Genomic DNA, 20,438 nt, shown 5'->3' with positions numbered 1-20,438 from the left:
TTAGAGAAATGAAAATTAAAACAACACCTCACACCAATCAGATTGGTCAATATGTCAGTAAAGGAAAATGATAAATGTTGGAGGGATATGGCAAAATTGGGACACTAATGAATTGCTGGTGGAATTGTGAACTGATCCAATCATTTTGGAGAGCGATTTGAAATTATGCCTAAAGGACTATAAAAGAATTCACACCCTTTGATCCAACAATACCACTACTAGGCTTGTATCCCAAAGAGATTTTTTTTTTAAATGGGAAAGGATATCTTTGTACAAAAATATTTATAGCTGCTCTTTTTGTGGATGGCAAAAAACTGGAAACTAAAGGAATTGGTGTGGTATATGATGGTAATGGAATACTATTGTGCCATAAGAAATGATGAACAGAATGATTTCAGAAAGAACTGGAAAGACCTATGTGGACTGATGAAGAGTGAAACAAGCAGAACCCAGAGAACATATACACAGTAACTGCAATATTATGGAACAATCAAATGTGATAGACTTTGCTACTAACAGTAATACAATGATCCAGGACAATTTTGATGAAAAAGAATTCTATTCACCCTCCAGAGAAAGAATGCTGGAGTAGAAATGCAGATGAAAATATATTACTTATCTCCTTTAGTTGGATATGTGTTTTGGGTTTTTGGTTTTATAAGATTATTCACTTACAAAATGAATAATATGGAAATATGCTTTGCATGATAATACATATATAACCCTGATTGAATTGCTTGTCAGCTCTGGGAGGGGATAGAGAAAAGGAGAGGGAGACAACATGAATCATGTTAACTTTGGAAAACTTATGTAAAATTTGTTACTAAAATTAAATATATATATATGTATATATATGTAGGGGGAAAAAGTGAGGGAAAGCCCAATATAGCTCAAGCTCATTAGAGAAATGTAGTATGGAGAGAGAGAGACAGAGAGCGCTAGACAGATAGATATGTAATATAAATATACATATTTATATATATATCCCATGTTTACTTTTTTTTTTTAAACCTTTATCTTCCGTCTTGAAGTCAATACTGTGTATTGGCTCCAAGGCAGAAGGTAAGGGTTAGGCAATGGGGGTCAAGTGACTTGCCCAGGGTCACACAGCTGGGAAGTGTCTGAGGCCAGATTTGAACCTAGAACCTCCCGTCTCTAGGCTTGGCTCTCAATCCACTGAGCTACCCAGCTGCCCCCTCCCCATGTTTACTTTTAAGTACCTTAAGGACCACATAATCTTGCCCCCTTTTACTTTTACAGAAAACAAAGACCAAAAAAATTATTTAAACAATGATCTTTTAGTGATGCCTGGTATATTCTGGAGCATCTGTATACATTAATATAAATTGAAGTCAACAGTTAAACAACAAACTTTCTTAGGCACACAAGATGACCTGGGGCCACTCTTTCATTCTGGTTTGCAGTTAACAGAGCCTTGATCAAGAAAATCAACTGAATTCAGCATAAATACAACTTAGCCCATCTTTGTAATTAACAAAGTACTGTGGGGTGGCCACAATGGCAAGAGCCTGGTTTGATCTGTCCTCTCATCCTCCCTCTTTCTGCAGCTATTTTGGTGTCTACCTTGTAACTCATCAATTGTCAAGAATCTACTACTGCCTATACTTCTGTAGTAAAAAGAAACTGCTACACATTCATGCCCAGTGATTGTACCAAACTATTCAGGCTAGGGTCTCAATTATAGTGTAAACAACTTGTCAACTGAGAATTTGAAAGGGGGCTCTCTCATTATGGGTTTCTCTTAACAGGTGTTAAATAAACAGGGATTCCCAGTATTTCTGAGGTTGGATTTGCAGTTTCTAACTAATTGTGCAGATGACAGAGAATTTCCACTGAATGACAGGTTTAGTGATTGCTAAGGGGGAGAAAGGTCACCTGTACTCACACTGTTAAAATTGGTGATTATGCTATAGTAGAATGTAAATTAAATGATTCTCCACAAAGCTTTATAATTAATAAGAAAAAATAAGAACACCTGTTTGTTTGTTTTTAAGTTAAAATGAGCCTTTTACTCAGTGTGGAAGAGTAAAGCTTTGATAAAACCATACCTAAAACTATACTAAGTGTATATAAAAATCAAGTTGTCTCCAGTGCCATCATAGATGCCAGAAAATAAGTCAAATTAATGAGAAAATATTCACCATTTTCCTAAGTCTGCATTTAAAAAATTTTAAAGTGAATGAGTAAAATGATTCTACCATCATTCAATTAGTCGTTTATTTATTCAATAAATGCTGACAAACTCCACTTTTTAACCTCTGAAATTTCAATGCTCTATTTATTCCATAGTTCTGAAAAAAATCACCAACATTTCACTTTGCAAACCACTGATCTATTCCTTTGTCAGTTTGGGGCTTTAATTAGTCAAATTTGGGGAGGAGAAGGAAATGAGCATTTACTAAGTACCTACAATATGCTAGGCACTGTATTAAGTACATTACAAATATTATCTCATTGGATAATGGGTGGAAGAAGCCACAAAACCTACTCCACAAAAGAATACATCCCTCGTGGCAAATATCTGCCACAGGTTAGGATAAAAAAAGTTATATAACTCATATCACAATATTATAAGAAATACACTAGTGCTTAATATTTTAAAGTTTTAAATTGGGAAAGACCTATAAAAGGACTTTCTGATTTTTCCTTTATAGGTAGATGATTAAGGAAGTCACTTTGAGAGCACAGAAGTCATATTGGAGATTTGTTAATATGCATGTATAAATATATACACAAGATATGAAACCAAGGGAACCAGTTCCTTTGGTTTTCAGCTTCAATACAAAATTAATTTTCAAATTACTAATAACTGTGATAACTTATCTAAGCTGCTAAAGTTTTACTTTGCACTAATGTTTTTTGGTTGACATTAATATTTAGTTCCTCCCTTAGTAATTACTGGACATTTGGTGGCAATGATACCAAACTGTAAAAATAATTTATTGGATATTTTCAAAGGACAAGGATATATTTAGGGTTGGGCTACATGGTCTCCACAGGCCCTTCAAGCTCTAAATCTATGGGCTTAAGAGTCAATTTTTTTTAGTGTTCTACAGCCACCTATGGGAGTATTAGCTGATACAATTTAAGCTCCTAGGTACAGTCCAAAAATGCCGAGAATAACTTATGACGATAATAATAATTCTGTGTGCTTACAAGAATGCCTTTCTCTGGAGTTAAAAATGCTTCACAGACTTTACCTAATTAATCTATACAATAGCCCTGGGAGTTAGGTGGTGGACAGGTATGATTACTAGCTCCATTTTACAAGTAGAGGGGAAAAGAACAATAATGAAATCCCTGGCAAGTTGTGCTAAATATGCTGGATGAAGAAAAGGAACTTGATCTTCTTTACTCCAGTTCAGTATTCTAACCAGTAGGGTACAATTTCACATGTGTCTGATAATGAATCTCCTAACGTACTGACTCCATTTGGGAATTTTGGCTTTCTGAGCCTTTAACTTGGGCAGCAAGGTGATACAGTGGATAGAGTGCCACATTTTCTGAGTTCAAATCTGGTCTCAGGACATTTATTTGCTGTGTGATTTCAGGCAAATCACTTAACCCCTATTTACCTCAGTTCCAAAATAAGCTGGAGAAAGACATGGTAAGCCACTCCAGTATCTTTGCCAAGAAAAGTCCCAAATAGAAGAATGATTAGATCCCAACAAACTAGAACTTTTAACACTGAATAGGAAAAGATGGCTTTAAAAGCATCCTTACTTATTTGCTATTGCGGTTCAATCTAACCCTGTTAATAATCTGTTAACACAACATCTCAAAACATTTACGTGCTTAATGAATACCAGAAATTACTATAGTAAAAAATGGCACAGTTCTTGTTTTCAATGAGCTTATTACACAGGGGGCAGGGAGGGAGGGAGGGAGGAAGAGATTAACAAATACACAAGAATACAAAAACAAAATATAGGAGAGGAGCTAAACTTGTGATTTCATTAGTATAGAAAATTCAGTGACAAACTTTTCTATATGAGCATGTTAGGACCTTCTCCACAACTTACAGACTTAGAAAGTCACCCAGAACACTCTTAAGTGACTTGTTCAAAGTCACACAGCCATACGTCAAAGGCAGGACCTGAATTCAGGTCTTCTTGATTCCAGTACTCATTCCAGCCACTAAACAGTTTTGGAAAGAAGCAATCTAGCAAATGGGTTAGAAAGTCTTCTAAGAAACAAGTCAGTGGTGACATGTGAGTTTACGCCTGAAGGAAGTCAGGGATTTTAAGAGGTAGACATAAGGAGAGAATGCATTACAATACTGAGGGACAAAAGATTTAAAAAGATTTGGTGGTCATTCAAGACTGATTTTAAAAATCTTGTTTCAGAAATTTAAATTGTTCCATGTGCTAGAAATCCACCTACTCTTACCCAACAAGATGATTTGGCCCACCCTTTCCCAGATCTATGATGTTTGATAACTAATAAAGTATTTTCATAACTATTTCCTTATTTGATTCCTATAACAACTTATGAAGTAGAAAGATAATATTTTTATTTTATAGATAAGTTTAAAATAACATTGGCCCCAAACTGATAAGTTATGGAGTCTTACAAGACTTGAAACGAGATCTGACTCAAGAACTTTAGTCTCTATACCAGAACTATATATCCCATTATCTTTTTGTTCTTTTGTTTTCTATATTTCTATTAATTTCATATTATTTGACCTGTAAAATCTTTGGAGGCAATAATTTTGTTTTCTAATAGTGTTCCAAATAAAATTCTTATGCACCCAAAGAAATAATCATCTGAAACAATCTAAACTCTAATAAATAAGCAAAAATAATTGCTGAACAGTTATACTAACATGTGAATGTGATTCTACACTAGGGATAGGAAAAGTTACATGACAGGGACAGCCAAATGAGCTGTGGCTAGAAGTCATAGGCATGAAATCATAAAGACTCATCTAACTAACTTCAAATCTGGTTTAAGACACTTAATAGCTGTACAACCTTGGAAAACTTACTTAGCCCCTTTTGTCTCAGTTTCCTCATCTGTAAAATGATCTGGAGAAGGAAATGGCACATTTGCCAAGAAAACCCCAAGTGGAGTCACAAAGAGCCAGACACAAAAGAAACGACTGAACGACAACTGCAAAGAATGACAGAAATCCTATACATTACATTCAACTGAGGACACACTTCCATTCTGGTTGATACAAAGAAAACGGAGTGAAATACAATCAAAATCCAAAGATTTGGAAAGTTGTTTTATGGTCATATATTTCACACTACCCTCATGGTAATATTTTTCTAGAGCTTATGAAAGTTTTTGACCAGATCCAAGAAACACACCAATCTTGATCATTTATTCTACAAAGATTTTTATTAATTTGCTTTCGGGCAGCCATTCTACCCCACAGAGTATTTTTTGGTACTATCTATATTTGGTACTATTTTTTGGTCACTGAATATATATATATATATATCTTATCCTTTGCCCATATAAATCTGTTGATTATAATGACAATCTCTTTGGAAAGTCTCTGTGGTTAAGGTTAAGATAAAGGTGGTTAGCTCCAGGAATAACATTTGAACAACAGTTACATCAAAGAGAGTCTTTGATGAAGGAGATCAATAATTTTATTGAATAAACAAAGCTTCCAAGGTGATCTGCATGGACTAAAGAACATATTGGGAATTGAAAGGAATTTCCACACACTACAGAACTGACTAGCATCTGAGGAAGGAGAAAAGCAATTCTAAAGATATACTTAATCTAAGTTTGAGTGCTTCTACTAGCTGACCTCATAGAGCTCTGGGGCTAACTCACAAGAAGAGATATTCTGATTCTTTTCTGAGAAGCTACATAACGGTTGAAATTCAGCACAGGACCAGCAGATGGCAGAAGAGAGTAACAAAGGTCCTAACTGAGCAGCCCTGCAGTCTATTAGAAGACAATACCATCAATGGCCAGCGGGTGGGAGCAAAGTAGAGTGAATCTAAGCTGCCCAGCATCCTTGAATTGTGTGATACAGATTAGCAAATGAGTTGCTGGTAGGATGGGAATATTTGGGGAATATTAATATTAATGGCAGCAATAGAGGTTGAGAAGGGGTCAAATCAACCACAGCCATAAAAGCATAATTTACCTTGGCCATATCGGTTCCTTTCTGCACGAATGGTGTGGAATTTGTGGGAAAATATTACCTTTATGTTTGGGGAGTGGCAGCAAAGGAAGGAGGAAAAGGAAAAGGAAAGATTTTCCTTATTATCTGTTTTGCTACATGAAAAATAGTAGTAGGAATTTGTGAGTTTTCAAAAATGCAGGACTCAAAGTGTAGACCAATATCTTACATCATTTGCTAAAATCAAAATAAATACATGACCTAGAAATAAAAGGCAATTTAGAAGAACAGGGAACATATTACCTATCAGATTTGTGGACAAGAGAGGAATTGACAATAAGAGATAGAGAGCACAGTAAGATGTAAAAATAGATAATTTTGAGGATATAAAATTTAAAAGTTTTGGTCCAAATAAAAGTAGTGTTTCAAGATTGGAAGGAGATTTTATGGACAATTTATAAGAGAAAGGTCTCATATTGTGAATTTAAAACTATTCCACCCTAATCAGACCATTCTTTAGACTATCTGATTTAGCTATTTCCTGATCAATAACAATAGAGATATTTGGAATAACAGAATCAGGTAGATAACTTTGTGAAATTTATAAGCAAAAGAGTCATTCCCAATTGATAAGTAGGCAAAAGAAATGAACAGTCTTTGGATAAAGAAATCAAAGCTATATGTAGATATCTGCTTTAAAACTACTGATTAGAGGAATACAAATCTGAAATATCTCACACCTATTAGAGGAACTAAAATGATAAAGGGGCAAAATAACAAATGTTGGAGGAGATGTGGAAAAATAGGGACACTACAGTGGTTGCTAGAACTATAAACTGATTCAAACATTTTGGAGAGCAATTTGGAATTATGCCCAGTGTATATATATACTCTTAGTCCCCACAATAATATTGCTAGGTCTGTTGCCCAAGCAGATGATGAAAAAAAGGAAAAGAACCTATATGTTTCAAAATATTGATAGCAGCTCTCTATAGTAGCAAAGAACTGGAAATTGAGGGGATATCCATCAACTAAGAAATGGCTGAACAATTGTAGCAAATGATTGTGATGGAATACTACTGCACCATAAGAAATTATTAAAAGGTTAGCTACAAAATTAATATTTGAAGAATAACTTGTGAATGTTCACCTCCAGAGAAAGAATTGATAAACAGAAACATGAAAGACAAAATTTATATTTGCTTATCTTTTCCTCAGGTGATGCCTTCTGTGTTGTGGGAGGAAAAGGAGTTTTTATACCTAGGGATAAATTCTACTAAAAATTTTAATTTAATTAAAAAAACACATTTTTAATCTATATTTTAAAATAAGTATTTTACATATTTTATATGTACAATATGTATGTATATATTTGTACATAATTTTAAAAATTGCATATTTTACCTCCAGAGGTAGAACTGATGAATTTTTAGTACAAACTGAAGTATAATTTTTCCTTTTATCTACCTTTCCTTCACAGCATGGCTAATACACAAATTAGTTTTATATAATTTCACATATAATTTATATATTGCTTGCCTTCTCAATGGGCATGGGAGAGACCACAGGAGGAAGGAAATTTGTAATTCAAAAAAATTTTTAAGAAGGTTAAAAAAGAAATATTTCTTTTAAATCTCATATTCAACTGGTTCTCAGCAGTGTTGATAGAAACTGCTCCTGGTACTTTTGCCAGAATATATGTAGTACTCTGGAAAGGCCAATGGCTTTGGAGTTTTTAAATCCTATCTCTGGGTGGCTCAATAGATTGGGAGCCGGTCTTGAGTTCAAATGTGACCTTAGACATTTCCTAGCTCTTTGACCCCTGGGCAAGTCACTTAACTCCCCTTGCCTAGCCCTTATCATGATTCTGCTTAGAACCAATATACAGTACTGATTCTAAGAGGGAAGGTAAAGGTTTAAAAAAATAAATACATACATGAATAAATCCTATCTCTGACACTTAATACCTTTATAGAATTCTGGCAAGTTCATCTAAATCCCTCTAAGTCTATGCTTCCACCTCTGTTAAATTTGGAGATTGAAGTAGATTGCCCATTATTGGCCCTTTAAACTCTAAATTTTTGATCCTAAACAATGATAAGCACAAAGATTTATAAAGCATTTTAAACTTTACAAAGCACTCAACATGCATCATCATATCTGGGACCTGTAACAATCCAAAAGGTAAATACTCACAGATATTTTTTTCCTAGTAGAAATGAAGAAATAGGGTCAGAGGTACAAAGGTAGTCAAGTATAATAGGCTGCTTCTCCCCTACTTTATCATTCCGCTTTATTATATAGTCATTCACAGAGGATGTAGACATGTACTCATTCTGTATGTTGTCTTTATCAACAACTATTCTTATTTTACCATTCCCTAAAGGGTCAAGGCCACTTTCTATGTATTTTCTATAAAATCTTGCAGAGGGCAGTTCACAGGATCTTAAATGTCTTCTCAAGACAGTGAAATGAAATTATTGTAAAGTAAGGTGGATTCTTCAAAAATTAATAGAGCTGGCAACACCTTGGTTTAACATTTTTCATGTGGGGCTTCCCAACAATACTATTTTAATATAATCTCAGAGATGTTAAATCTGAGCCCACAACACCCTGAAGTGTACTTGAAACAGGTTAAAATATAAATGTGAAATATTTAACAAAATACTTTGAAATAAATAGAACATAGACAATATCAATATGCGGTTTTCTAAGTCCATTTGAGGATTTCTTGGCAAAGATACTGGAGTGGTTTGCCATTTCCTTCTCCAGCTCATTTTATAGATGAGGAAACTGAGGTAAATTGGGTCAAGTGGCTTGCCCATGTTCAGAGGCTAGATTTGAATTCATGAAGTTGAGTCTTCCTGACTCTAGGTCTGTTACTCTATCCATCATTCCTAAGATAACTGACAACTCTAACTTTACATGATACAAAAGAGAAGGAAGAGACATGCTAGCATCTATATACATATACATATACATATATAAAATAAATAAATTATGTGTGAAATCATACAAAACTAATTTCAACAACTCATATTGTTGAAAAATCCTTCGGTATGTCCAATTATCCCCTCTTAATAATTTTTTCTTCTTATACTATCCATTCCTTCAAGACATAAAGCTTGTTTGGTTTCTTTAGCATAGGAGAATTCTCAAACTTTTCTCCCTTGACAGAAAGGATTAGACTGGTCATCAGCTTTGATTGTGAGATTTCAGAAGTTGCTGATATTATTACTGTTCGTCTTTGAACAAAACAGAAATAAAGAAACTGGTCGCTGATAACAGCTCAAGAGTTAGAACTCAAAACAAAACAAATTCCTTTCTTTGTTGATTGGTTTTGACAACAGATAATATAGAAAGAAAGCCCTAGAATTAGGAGACAGGAGAGATCTGGATGTGAAGTCCATCTCTGGTACTTGTTAGCTACGTGACCATCAATAGCAAATATGGCTCTTGGAGCCATAAAGTTGCGAGATTCAAGAGAAACCATCAGTAAATATTTATTAAGCACCTACTATGTGCTACTGTAGGTAAAATGCTTTTTAAACCTTAAAGGGTTATATAAAAGTTAGCTGCTGTTTTAAAAGTTGGATTTAATGCAGAAAACATCTGAAAAATAAGACTCCACTGTAACACAGCAACATGGAATAGTGGATAATTACTGAATCTGAAATGAGTGTTAAATTTTAAATATAGGCTCTGATGATTTACAATCTCGGTGACCCTGGGCTTTCTGGACCTCAGCTTCTTCATCTGTAAAACTCCGGGGTTAGTCTAAATTTAAACTAATTACAGTGGTGTCTGCTATCTAGAGTGATTCATTCCTAGAAAACTCAGAAACTTGTTAAAGCAGCCTGAACACTTCTCTCCAACACGCTTAGCTCATGACTTGTCTGCAAGTGACCCATTTCACAAATAGATGGTGACCATACATCAGTAGACTAATATCCTGGCTCTCGTCAGCATGTTTGTCATCCCCAAGAAATGCATTTACCCCAAAGCAAAGCTCATTAACTAAGACATAAAATTGAAGGAAAGTAGGTACATGTTTATTAGATAATATCAAAAGGGCAGATAAGTGAAAGCAAGGATTGCCTATATACTGAGTCAAGATTTGGCACTTCTCTCAATCCCCAATTTAAACATTTATAGAAAAATATGCCATAATTAATATAATCATAAATAACATAATTAGGCTATAAAGTAGATCTGGGTCTTGGTCCTTTACAATGACATCATAAATGGGCTTATAGTTGTACTTTTTATAATAAATACACACACAAATTGAAACACAAAAAAAATATTTCAGTTCAGTTGTGTCTGATTTTTTGAGACCCCAGTTGGGGTTTTATTGGCAAAGATATTGGGGTGGTTTGCCATTTCTTTCTCTAGCTCATTTTGCAGAGGAGGAAACTGAGACAAACTGTGAAGTGACTTGCCCAGGGTTATATAACTAGAAAATTTCTGAGGATAAATCTGAGCTCAAGTCTTCCAGACTCCACATTAAGTATACTATCTACTATATCACCTAGCTGCCAATAGACCTCCAAATAAGCTAAACTTGGACTTATCTTGCCTAAAGCCTATACAACCTGGTGAATGTGATAACACAAATTAAAATAGCTCTGAATAATTTGCCACTAACTTCTTGGTTAAGAATTTCAGTCTTTGTTAAGCAATTATCTAGAAGACAGAAAAGTCTCCCATATCCAAGTATAAGTACCTATTTCCCAAAAAGAAAACAAACAAAAAAAATGATTGCTTAGAAGGGGGTAGTCCAGTATCTTATTATATCCTCAAAAAGAATGCAAACAATAAAGGAATGATAAAAATTTCCAGACCATTTTTTTTCAAGGAACAATCAATAAATTTCTAACCTTTAAGTTCCTAAAATTTTCATCAGGGTTTTAGAATAAAATTGAGTTAAGAAACTAACAGAGAAGTCCCTTCTCTTAATTTTGTCTCCATCCCCCATCTTCTGCATTCTAAGAACTTGGAACTAGAGTAATGCAAAGGGACAGTCTTTTCAGTAGAGTTAAATGAATCCTAGGACTCAGTGCACCTGCAGTTCAAGACACAGAAGGCAACAACAGTAAGTGCCAATTACCTGTACGTTATTTTTAATACCTTGCCATAAGGAGTCCAAAAACCTGCAGCTGCCTAATTCAATTGTACGTGTAGCCTATTGCAATGATTTGTCACCTACTTTTTTTTCTTATTGAAAAACTGTTGATGCCAACACTTTAATAAGAATAATTATACATAAAGTCTGTTCATTAGCTCAAGAGAGGGTGGAAATACAGGGCCCCACAGAGCCTATGAGGTATACCCAGCATGCATGCATCAATTTTCTCAAAGAGAGTTAGTTTTAACCTTTCCAAGACATGGTAGAAGAGGGAGATGAACATTTCTTACCTCTTGTGCAGTCAGAGCATGTTCCCCAGCCAAAAGCAGCATGCTTAGGCCTCCCATTTGTGTAGGATCTATTAAAAAAACAATTAACATGTTAAATCCATTAAGAAAAATAAAATATTTTAGAAACAAACTTTTTACAAAAACTCAATAGATTTATATGTGCAGAATACTATGTGGCCAAAAACATTATCCTACTCTAAAACATTTAAATCATGATGAACACGCTGTAAAGAAAAGTCCAGTAAAGCCACATATCACATTTGACCAAGATTAAAAAAAAAAAACACCTCATTTTCTGTCTCAGAATCGGTATTAAGTGTTCGTTTCAAGGGCTAGGAAATTGGGATAATGTGACTTGTCTAGGAGCATACAGTGGGGGAGTGTTGCCTGCCTCTCTACCCATGGAGCCACCTAGCTAGCTGCCCCTAGGAGAAAGACTCTCAAAGCTATTTGTGGGAAAATGATGAGATCTCTAAAACATGGATATCCATCAAATAAATATGCCACTTTCCTCAGTATCAAAACTGTTCATGATATTCTCCTTCCCCTGAACTCACATAGAACTTTATCACAGTCTGTATTATATTTATCTGAGTAATACTAAAGATCTCCTATCAGACTGTGGGTTCTCTGAAGTAAGGGTCTATATTTCTGTCTTTCATCTTGATATGCATTCAGTGCCGAGTAAATGCTAAGCACTCATTACATATTTGTTGAATGAATGGATGACATTAAAGGCAGCTAAATACGGGGGTGGGGTGGGGTGGAAGGCTCTTCCTTTTCCTTTTCTTCTCTCAAGTTCAGATGAGGGAACGCTTCACTAAAGAAATTCTTGGGAACAAAAGCATACCTGTCCCTGTCCATCTTCCAAGTAGCCTGAGAGACACAGAACTGTTAATTCTGCCAACCAAGTGAAATTAGGGAAGGTTAACAAAGAACCGTGTAGACTGAAAGAACAGAGAGGACTTTTCAAAAGAGGCCCCATCAATCTAGTGGACTTCGCTCAAATCCTCTTTAAAAAGAAAGCTCAAGTACATTTAAACTTATTAGGGTTTTGAGTCCTTGCTAAATTACATTTTAGGGGTTTAAAATTAAACTTGTATTCTAGGTTTCTATTTTTAAATCTATTTTTATTTTAAAAATAATTTGTGGAAAATAAATGCATACAAAAATAGAAACATGAAAAATAATTATATCATTTCAGTCCCGACTGATTCTTCATGACATTTGGGGTTTTTTTTGGCAAAGAGACTGGAGTGGTTTGCCAATTCCTTCACCAGCTCATTTCATAGATGAGGAAACTGAGGTAAACAGGAATAAGTGATTTGCTTAGAAACAGAAAGTCAAATATTACCAAGATACCAAGTGTGATGGAAACTCATGCTCTGTGGGTTACATCTGAATAGAACAAACACTCCATGGGAAAAAATAACTCTATAGACCTCAAACTTCTTCACTACACTTTTACAAGACATTTCATCTGGGGAGAAGATGCACATGCAACTGGAACCATAAAGCAAATCAAAGACAACAGAAAAGACTTACCTAAAATGTAGAACCAACAAAACTCTCATGAAAATAAATGAACTATATATACACAAACACACACACATATGAAGTAATCTGAGATAACATGTAATTCTACAAATATCTCAAAGTAATTAAACTTCCTTATAAGGAATTTCTAGACAAAACTGAGTGGGTATGTGAGAGATTAGTCACATTGTATGCATTCTTTTAACAAAACTGTGACCCAAAACAATTTCTTGGCTATCATTTGCCACAGAAGTTATGAATCAATTTGTAGCAACTATTTTGTAGGTAGTTTAAAGGTGAAGGGAAAAACAATTCTGAGCCAGTACTACTGGGAAGAAAGGGTGGGGGTGAATCATAAGAGATTGTTTAAAGGGCAAGGCAGACCGCAGAATGATTAGGTGGTTAAGAAATAAGCCGACAATGGAAGGCAGTCACAGATGTGTACCCACAGACATGGGGCATTTGATTGACTTGATAAAACAAAGCTGTTCGGTTTTTTTTTTTTCTTTAACAAAGAAATCCCTCCCCTTAATGAAATGTTAAATCAAGACTTTTAAGTGCTACAGTAGCGGTTTCAGCAAATACTAAAATCTCCTGTTTCTAAATGAAAATATCAAGGAGTGTAAAAAAAAATGAATTGAGTAGAAAGTGGAAGTTTAATTTGGTGCTTTTAGGCAACTAAGACTGCTACTTGTGTAGCTGTTCCCCCAGAGATTGTAAGTCTTAAAATTTCTCAGACTTGTGAATGTTAAAAATTTCCCCATTGGGGAATTCTCAATTGGAACAATTCCCTACTAGGAACATTCCCCATTTTGACTGTGAGAACTCGCCAGAAATGGGAGGACCTCTACTCCACCCATACTTAAGACTGCTTTAGGGGAGAAAACTCCTTGCTAAACAATGAAAGTACTTAGACCCATACTTATAATGAAGCAGGGAGTTCTTTGAGCCATGCCTGTTTTTAGAATTGATACAATGGGATGCTAGGTACCTATAAAAGTCGGGCAACTTGTAAACTTGCCAGGAGCAAAGAGGTGAAAACTTACTTAGAGGTTTTCTCTTGAGGGGATTAGTCGACTCAGCAGTGTTTTCTCTGGTTCAGACTTACTGAGGGGATTAGTCAACCCAGCAGTGTTTTTAGAATGGGTTGTCCTTTGGAAAAGGTCTACTGTGATTGGTAGATGTAAGGACTTAGGGGAGGTGACATAGGAGAAAACCCCCTATATAAGAAAAAGCAGAATTGCTTGAAAGACAATCCTTTTGGAGAAAGCTCTTATGAGGATCGCTTGGGAAGAATCTCTTGAGAAAGGCTCTGGAGAAGGGAAGCTCTTGGAGGACAATCTCTAAGGAGGTCTCGCTGGAGCTCCTCTGAGGGGACTCTGTCCCTCTGGAGGCTCTGGAGAGAGGCCCTTTGAAACAGTCTCTGGCTGGAAGGCTGTTTGAGGAGGACTCTGGCTGGAACTCTCTCTGGTGAAGTCAGCTGAGATGGAGCTGGCCTGGTGTCACTAGAATCCTTGCTTAGACAGACCTTGTGGTGAGTGATAAAAGACTGACTGATTCTCTCTCTCTTAAGACTCAGGTCTAGGCCATGTTGGCTTAAGGCCCTTCATACTTATTCCTTTCTTACTCTTTCTTTAATTCCTCATTATATTATTAATTAAAGTCTCTATAAAACCCAGTTGACTTGGGTATATTCATAATTGGGAATATTTCCCTGGCAACCACCTTATATTTGATTTTAAACAAAACACTGTAGTGAAAACATATTTCCTGCGGTCACAATTTACTCACCCACTCTTATATCTATCACAATTTATGACCCCAACTCTTTTAACTGCCACAGTTTAGGCCTTCCAACTATTTTAATTATTACAAGATTAAGGAGATTGAATGTTTACTTTCTAAAAAAGACAAAGATTTGTTAGTTCAGATTATAAAATACTGCTGGAAAATGCTTATATGTTAATTTATTGAACTTCATATCTTCTTTACTTCTTAACAAGGTACTTCACAAGGCTGTTGAGATTATGCTAAAATATTGGTCAATAAATTATAATTGTTAATTAAAATAATTTATAGTCTTAGAAAATTATTTGGAAGAACCAGGAAATACAGTCATATGAATATCCTACTCCACTTTGCTGAGAAAGCTTATTCTATAATATGTGTGATTTTCCTTAATTTGGAGATGGTCCATTTTACTTCTTCTGGATTACTCATAATAGCAGAACGCCATATGCTGAGTTCTGTTGGGCATGAGACATACACAATATACACCCTGCTTAAGAAAAGCTTTTAGCTTTGCCTTCCTCGTGTCCTGTAATGTCCTAGGCATCTCTGTAGGTAATCTTTCTTAAAAGACAAATTATCCCATTTTTTCATTTTTATTTTATTGAGAAGGAAATGATCTGAAGGTTTTCTGTGCTAAAGTCACACATTGGATACCAGACTTAGATTATGGCTCTACAACAAAAGAATGATGTCATTTTAAGAAGGAAAAAAATACCAGGAAAAAAAGAGAGTTCTTTGAACTCCTGCTAGTTCTACTTCACCACTGAAATAAGTTACTGGAAATCCTTTTTGCCATTAATATTGCATGAAACCAATGCCATATTAAACAGATGGAGGAAACGACAGAGGAAAAGTGTATACAAATTGAAGAAACAAGTTACTTTACGCTTTCTATTTTCTTAAATTGTAGCTGTATACCATAATGGTTAGAATGGTTGGTAGCTCTGTGGTCAGGGGAGACCCAAGTTTGAATCCTGCATCTGACACTTCTAGTTCTAGGATCTCATTTCCTTGCTATGAACTTCAGTTTCCTCATTTTTAAAATGAGACTAATAATATTCATAACATTTACTTTACAGAATTAAGACCAAGTGAGATAATGATACACACAAAGCATTTTGCAAGAAGCCAGCATTATTGCCATCTTCCTGAAGAGCAGCAATGAATACGTACTTAATAACTAAACTGATACACACATATAAATACACATAGAATTAGAGCTAGAATAGGAAGCTGGGTGGCACAATGGATAGACTGCTGGGCCTGGAGTCAGGAAGACCTCAGTTCAAATCTGCCCTCAGACACTAGCTGTGTGATTTAACTTTATTTGCCTCAGTTTCCTCATCTATAAAATGACCAGGAGAAAGAAATAGCAAACCACTTTAGTATCTCTGCCAAGAAAAACCCAAATGGAATCATTAGGAGTTAGACCTAACTGAAAAGACAACAACAATGGAGCTAGGGTTGGCATTTAGGCAGCTCAGTGGATAGAGAGCTGGGTCTGGAGTCAGAAAGACCTGAGTTTCATTCTGCCTCAGACACGTACTGGTTGTGTGACCTTGGGCAAACCACTTAACCTCTGTTTGCCTTAATCCACTGGAGAAAGAAATGGTAAACCACTCCAGCATCACTGCCTAGATAACCCTGGATCACATTAGAATGCTATGGTTCACAGGATCCTGAAAAGTCGAATACAACCAAATGACTGAACAACGACAAGAGCTAGAATTGTTGCTAAATGAATAAGCAGATAATAGAACACATTGTGGACCGATGACATGGATTCAAGAAACCAATAAAAGGAATAATTAGGTCAGGCAATGATCTATATGCCTCAGATTTTGTGATAGCATTCAAAAAATGGCCTATTTTTCAGAAAACACATATGGTCCAGTAGAGTATCAGTTGAGGACCATGGCTATTTAGCATGCTGATTTGAGCTGAAATCCCATCAACTTATCCTACCAGCTTGCTCTTCCTGTTGGGAAATGACCTAATAAAATAAGGAGAATCATCTCTAAGTTATTTACAAAAAGTATGATTTTGGGGGCTCCTAATTATATGAAATGCACATCAAGTCATGACTATTTCCTTTACTTCTTCCAAAATGTAATCATAATTCATTTAATAGAATTTGTTAGGAACATGAAGTATAAAGAATGATTCATTATTATAGTGGTTTGTTTACTGGGGAGGTCTAACTTCTTCCTAGGTTTCCCTTATACTGGGTATATTTAGTGTCTCATACACAAATCTTAATAAATGCTTGTTTAAGGAATGAATCAATTAACAAGTTTTTTGGTTTTTTTTTTTAACTCACTATATTCCAGGTAAGCATTTAGGGACACCAAGAAAAGCAAAAAGTGTCTACCCTCAAGAAGTTTACATTTTAACTGGGTATCCAAAATATATAACTTAAAACATACAAAGTAATAAATAGTAGCTGAAAGGTATCCTTAGAGGAGATGGCACCATCATGTGGGGGTTGGAGAAAGTAGAATTAAGCCTTAAAGAAAGTTAATGATTCTAAGGATCAGAGGAAGGGAGAGACCATTAGGAGGAATAATAACAGGAGATGGAATGTGACATAAAAGGAACAAACAAGTAGGAGAGAATCAAGAGGAAGAGGATGTGAAAATCTAGGAAGCAGACAACATCCAGGAGGAAAAGATGGTCAGAGGTGACAAATGCAACAAAGGGATCATGGAGAATGAGGATCAAAAATAAATTAGACTGGAGCAGCTATGTAGCTCATTAGGATTGAGAGCCAGGTCTAGAGATGGGAGGTCCTGGGTTCAAATATGACCTCAGATACTGCCTAGCTATGTGACCCTGGACAAGTCACTTAACTCTCTTTCCCCCTATTGCCTAGCCTTCCTGTTCATCTGCCTGGAAACTAATATGTAGCATTTGCTCAAAGACAGAAGATAAGGTATTTTTTTTAAGTTATTACATTTATAAATCAAAAGATCACTGACCAATGAAAATCCATAGAACTACTACCACTACTACTACTAATAATAAAAGTTAATATTTATATAGTACTTATTATGTACCAGGCATTGTCCTACTAAGAACTTTATCCTCGGTTCAAATCTGGCCTCAGACACTTCCCCGCTGTGTGACCCTGGGCAAGTCACTTGACCCCCATTGCCTAACCCTTACCACTCTTCTGCCTTGGAGCCAATACACAGTATTGACTCCAAGATGGAAGGTAAGGGTTAAAAAAAAAAAGAAGAACTTTATAATTATAATTTGGAACAATCCTCACAATAACTTTGAGATATAGGTGTATTATCATCAACATTTTTATAGATGAGAAAACTGAGGCAAACATGTTAAATAACTTTCCTAGAGTCACAGAGCTCACAAGGGTATAAGGTGACATTTGAACTCAGGTCTTCTTAACTCTAGGCTGAGTATTCTGTTCACTGTGCAACCTAGTTGCTGTTGCTAAATGATGACAACGACTGATGATGACGCCTTCCTTACATAGAGAAGTAAAAAGTAGTAAAAGAGTGAAGGTAAAGAATTGTGGCTTGGATTTTAGAACATGGCATATTTGTTATAAGGAGAAAAAAAAAGATCATTGGTCACATTGGAGAGAGAGCACTTTTGGTTTAGTTGAGCTTTAGTTTAGTTTGGTTTAATGAGGTCAGCAGCCAGATTGTGTTCAGAAAAGAGTGAAAAGAGAGCAGAAATGGAAGCAGCTGCTGATTATGGCTTTTCCAATCAGTTTATCTGAATTAGGGAGGAGATAAAGATAATTGATGGGTATGGTAAAATCTAGTAAGGATGTTTAAAAGCTAGGGGAAAACTCAGTTTATTTGGAGGAAGTGAGGAAAGAGCCAGCAGTCAGGAAGAGATTGAACATTAGAGAATGGGGATGATGTTAGAGATAATCTGTTAGAAAAAGATGGATGAAGGGAAAAATGGGATCAAGAATCCACTTGGAGGTACTGGCATTAACAATATGAAAAGTCATCTCATAGTCACAGACTAAAGGGAAGGAGGAGGTAGTAGATGATACCACAGTGATTTGAGATGAGGAGGAGGGGAGAAAAGAGGAAGCTCTGGCCAAAGGGATAATTTTTTTGGTGAAGCATATATGAGGCAGGATCCTCAATGAGGAGCATAAAGAGAAAAGGAGGGGTGTGGGAGACTGAAAGAGAAAAAGTTTGAAACAATGAATATTCTGAAAAAAATGAAAATTTCAATTCTGAAGGAAAATTCTGTGTAGCAATTAGAAAGAAATATATAATATGCCACAATCTTCTCTCTCACTATTATCCATCATATTTCATTTGCCATTCTGGTTTATTTCACATACTATTTTCCATCTAAGATTGTAATATGGGAGCAACTAGGACAACCAGAGTTTGTACTGGACCAGTTTCAGGGTAAATGCTTTTCCCTATAAGCTAATAAAAGCTTTCTTATTCCATGACTCAGATGGAAAGGCTCCTATTTCTAATAGTTTCACTTTGAATTTTAAAGCTCTTTTCCAGAAGATCTCTCTCTCTCTCTCTCTCTCTCTGTCTCTCTCTCTGTCTCTCTGTCTCTCTCTCTGTCTCTCTCTCTCTCTCTCTCTCTCTCTCTCTCTCTCTCTCTCTCTCTCTCTCTCTCTCTCTGTCTCTCTGTCTCTCTCTCTCTCTCTCTGTCTCTCTCTGTCTCTCTCTGTCTCTCTCTCTCACTTTTATTTCAAACCAGTAATATAGACAGATACATTCTTGTTCTCTAGGTCTTGGGAAATCAGATATTTCATGCTATTTAATTCTATCCTTCCTGTATCTGGTTGTTTATTGGAAAGGGCTTAATTTTTTTCCTTTAGATAGCCCACAGGATGACTTGAGTTTTCTACATCTGCAGTACTTGATCTCATTGTTACTTGTAATGATCCCACCCAACTTAAACTTCATTTTTATTACTGATGCTGAACAATATAAGACTATCTCATATTGTTGCTTTTAGCTACTTATTAGTCCATTCATCACAAGTTCTCATGGTTGGGAATATTGTCGACTAACTGTCATTAAAGAAGAAGTGGTAATAAGAAATCCAACTCACCTGCTATCCCAAAGTTAAGCTGAGGCATTTCTTCAGTCTTTGCTTTCTTGGGGCTAGGTAAATCTTTTCCAGAGTCAGATGGAAAGGCCCACAGCTTTTTTCGTGTATTAACAGTGGGTGTTGGGGATTTCACAGGTTTGTTTGTTGCAGGACACCATTTGTAGCCAGGATTGGCTTTCATAAATGCATCTTTGTACTAAAATAAAAGAAAAGGTGAAAAAAAATTAAACCTTGACATGTTCCATTCAGATAAGTTCTATCATTCCATTATGTTACACTTAAACTTTGAACCAGTTAATAAAAAGATGAAGCTTTATAATATATCTTCTGTATCCACTCTCCTAATAAATAGAGGGAAAGAATAAAGCTATGAAGATTGTGATACGTCCTATGGTGTTTTCTCCTCTAGTGCCCCCCAAGATATCTAACTATTTATCATAAATTCTCTAAAGGAAGTTTCCATTGTAAGGGAAAGAATTCAAGAAATTTTGCTTTTTTTTTTTAACCCCTAATT

General features: G+C 35.6%; 1 protein-coding gene across 8 annotated transcripts in view; it reads right to left on the bottom strand.

The window, feature by feature from the left end:
- Window positions 1-20,438, bottom strand: part of BBX (BBX high mobility group box domain containing) — a 251,937-nt gene that overhangs the window by 121,425 nt on the left and 110,074 nt on the right. For all 8 annotated transcript variants that reach the window (XM_056793423.1, XM_016433425.2, XM_016433424.2 and 5 more), the window contains 2 exons: window positions 19,925-20,120; window positions 11,531-11,598 (listed from right to left, as the gene is read on the bottom strand). In XM_056793423.1, coding sequence (XP_056649401.1) covers window positions 11,531-11,598; window positions 19,925-20,120 — 264 coding nt within the window. The remainder of the gene's footprint in view (window positions 1-11,530; window positions 11,599-19,924; window positions 20,121-20,438) is intronic.

The sequence above is a fragment of the Monodelphis domestica genome, chromosome 4, assembly GCF_027887165.1.
Source record: "Monodelphis domestica isolate mMonDom1 chromosome 4, mMonDom1.pri, whole genome shotgun sequence".
Taxonomy (NCBI): Eukaryota; Metazoa; Chordata; class Mammalia; order Didelphimorphia; family Didelphidae; genus Monodelphis; species Monodelphis domestica.
This window is presented reverse-complemented; position numbering and strand designations above follow the sequence as displayed.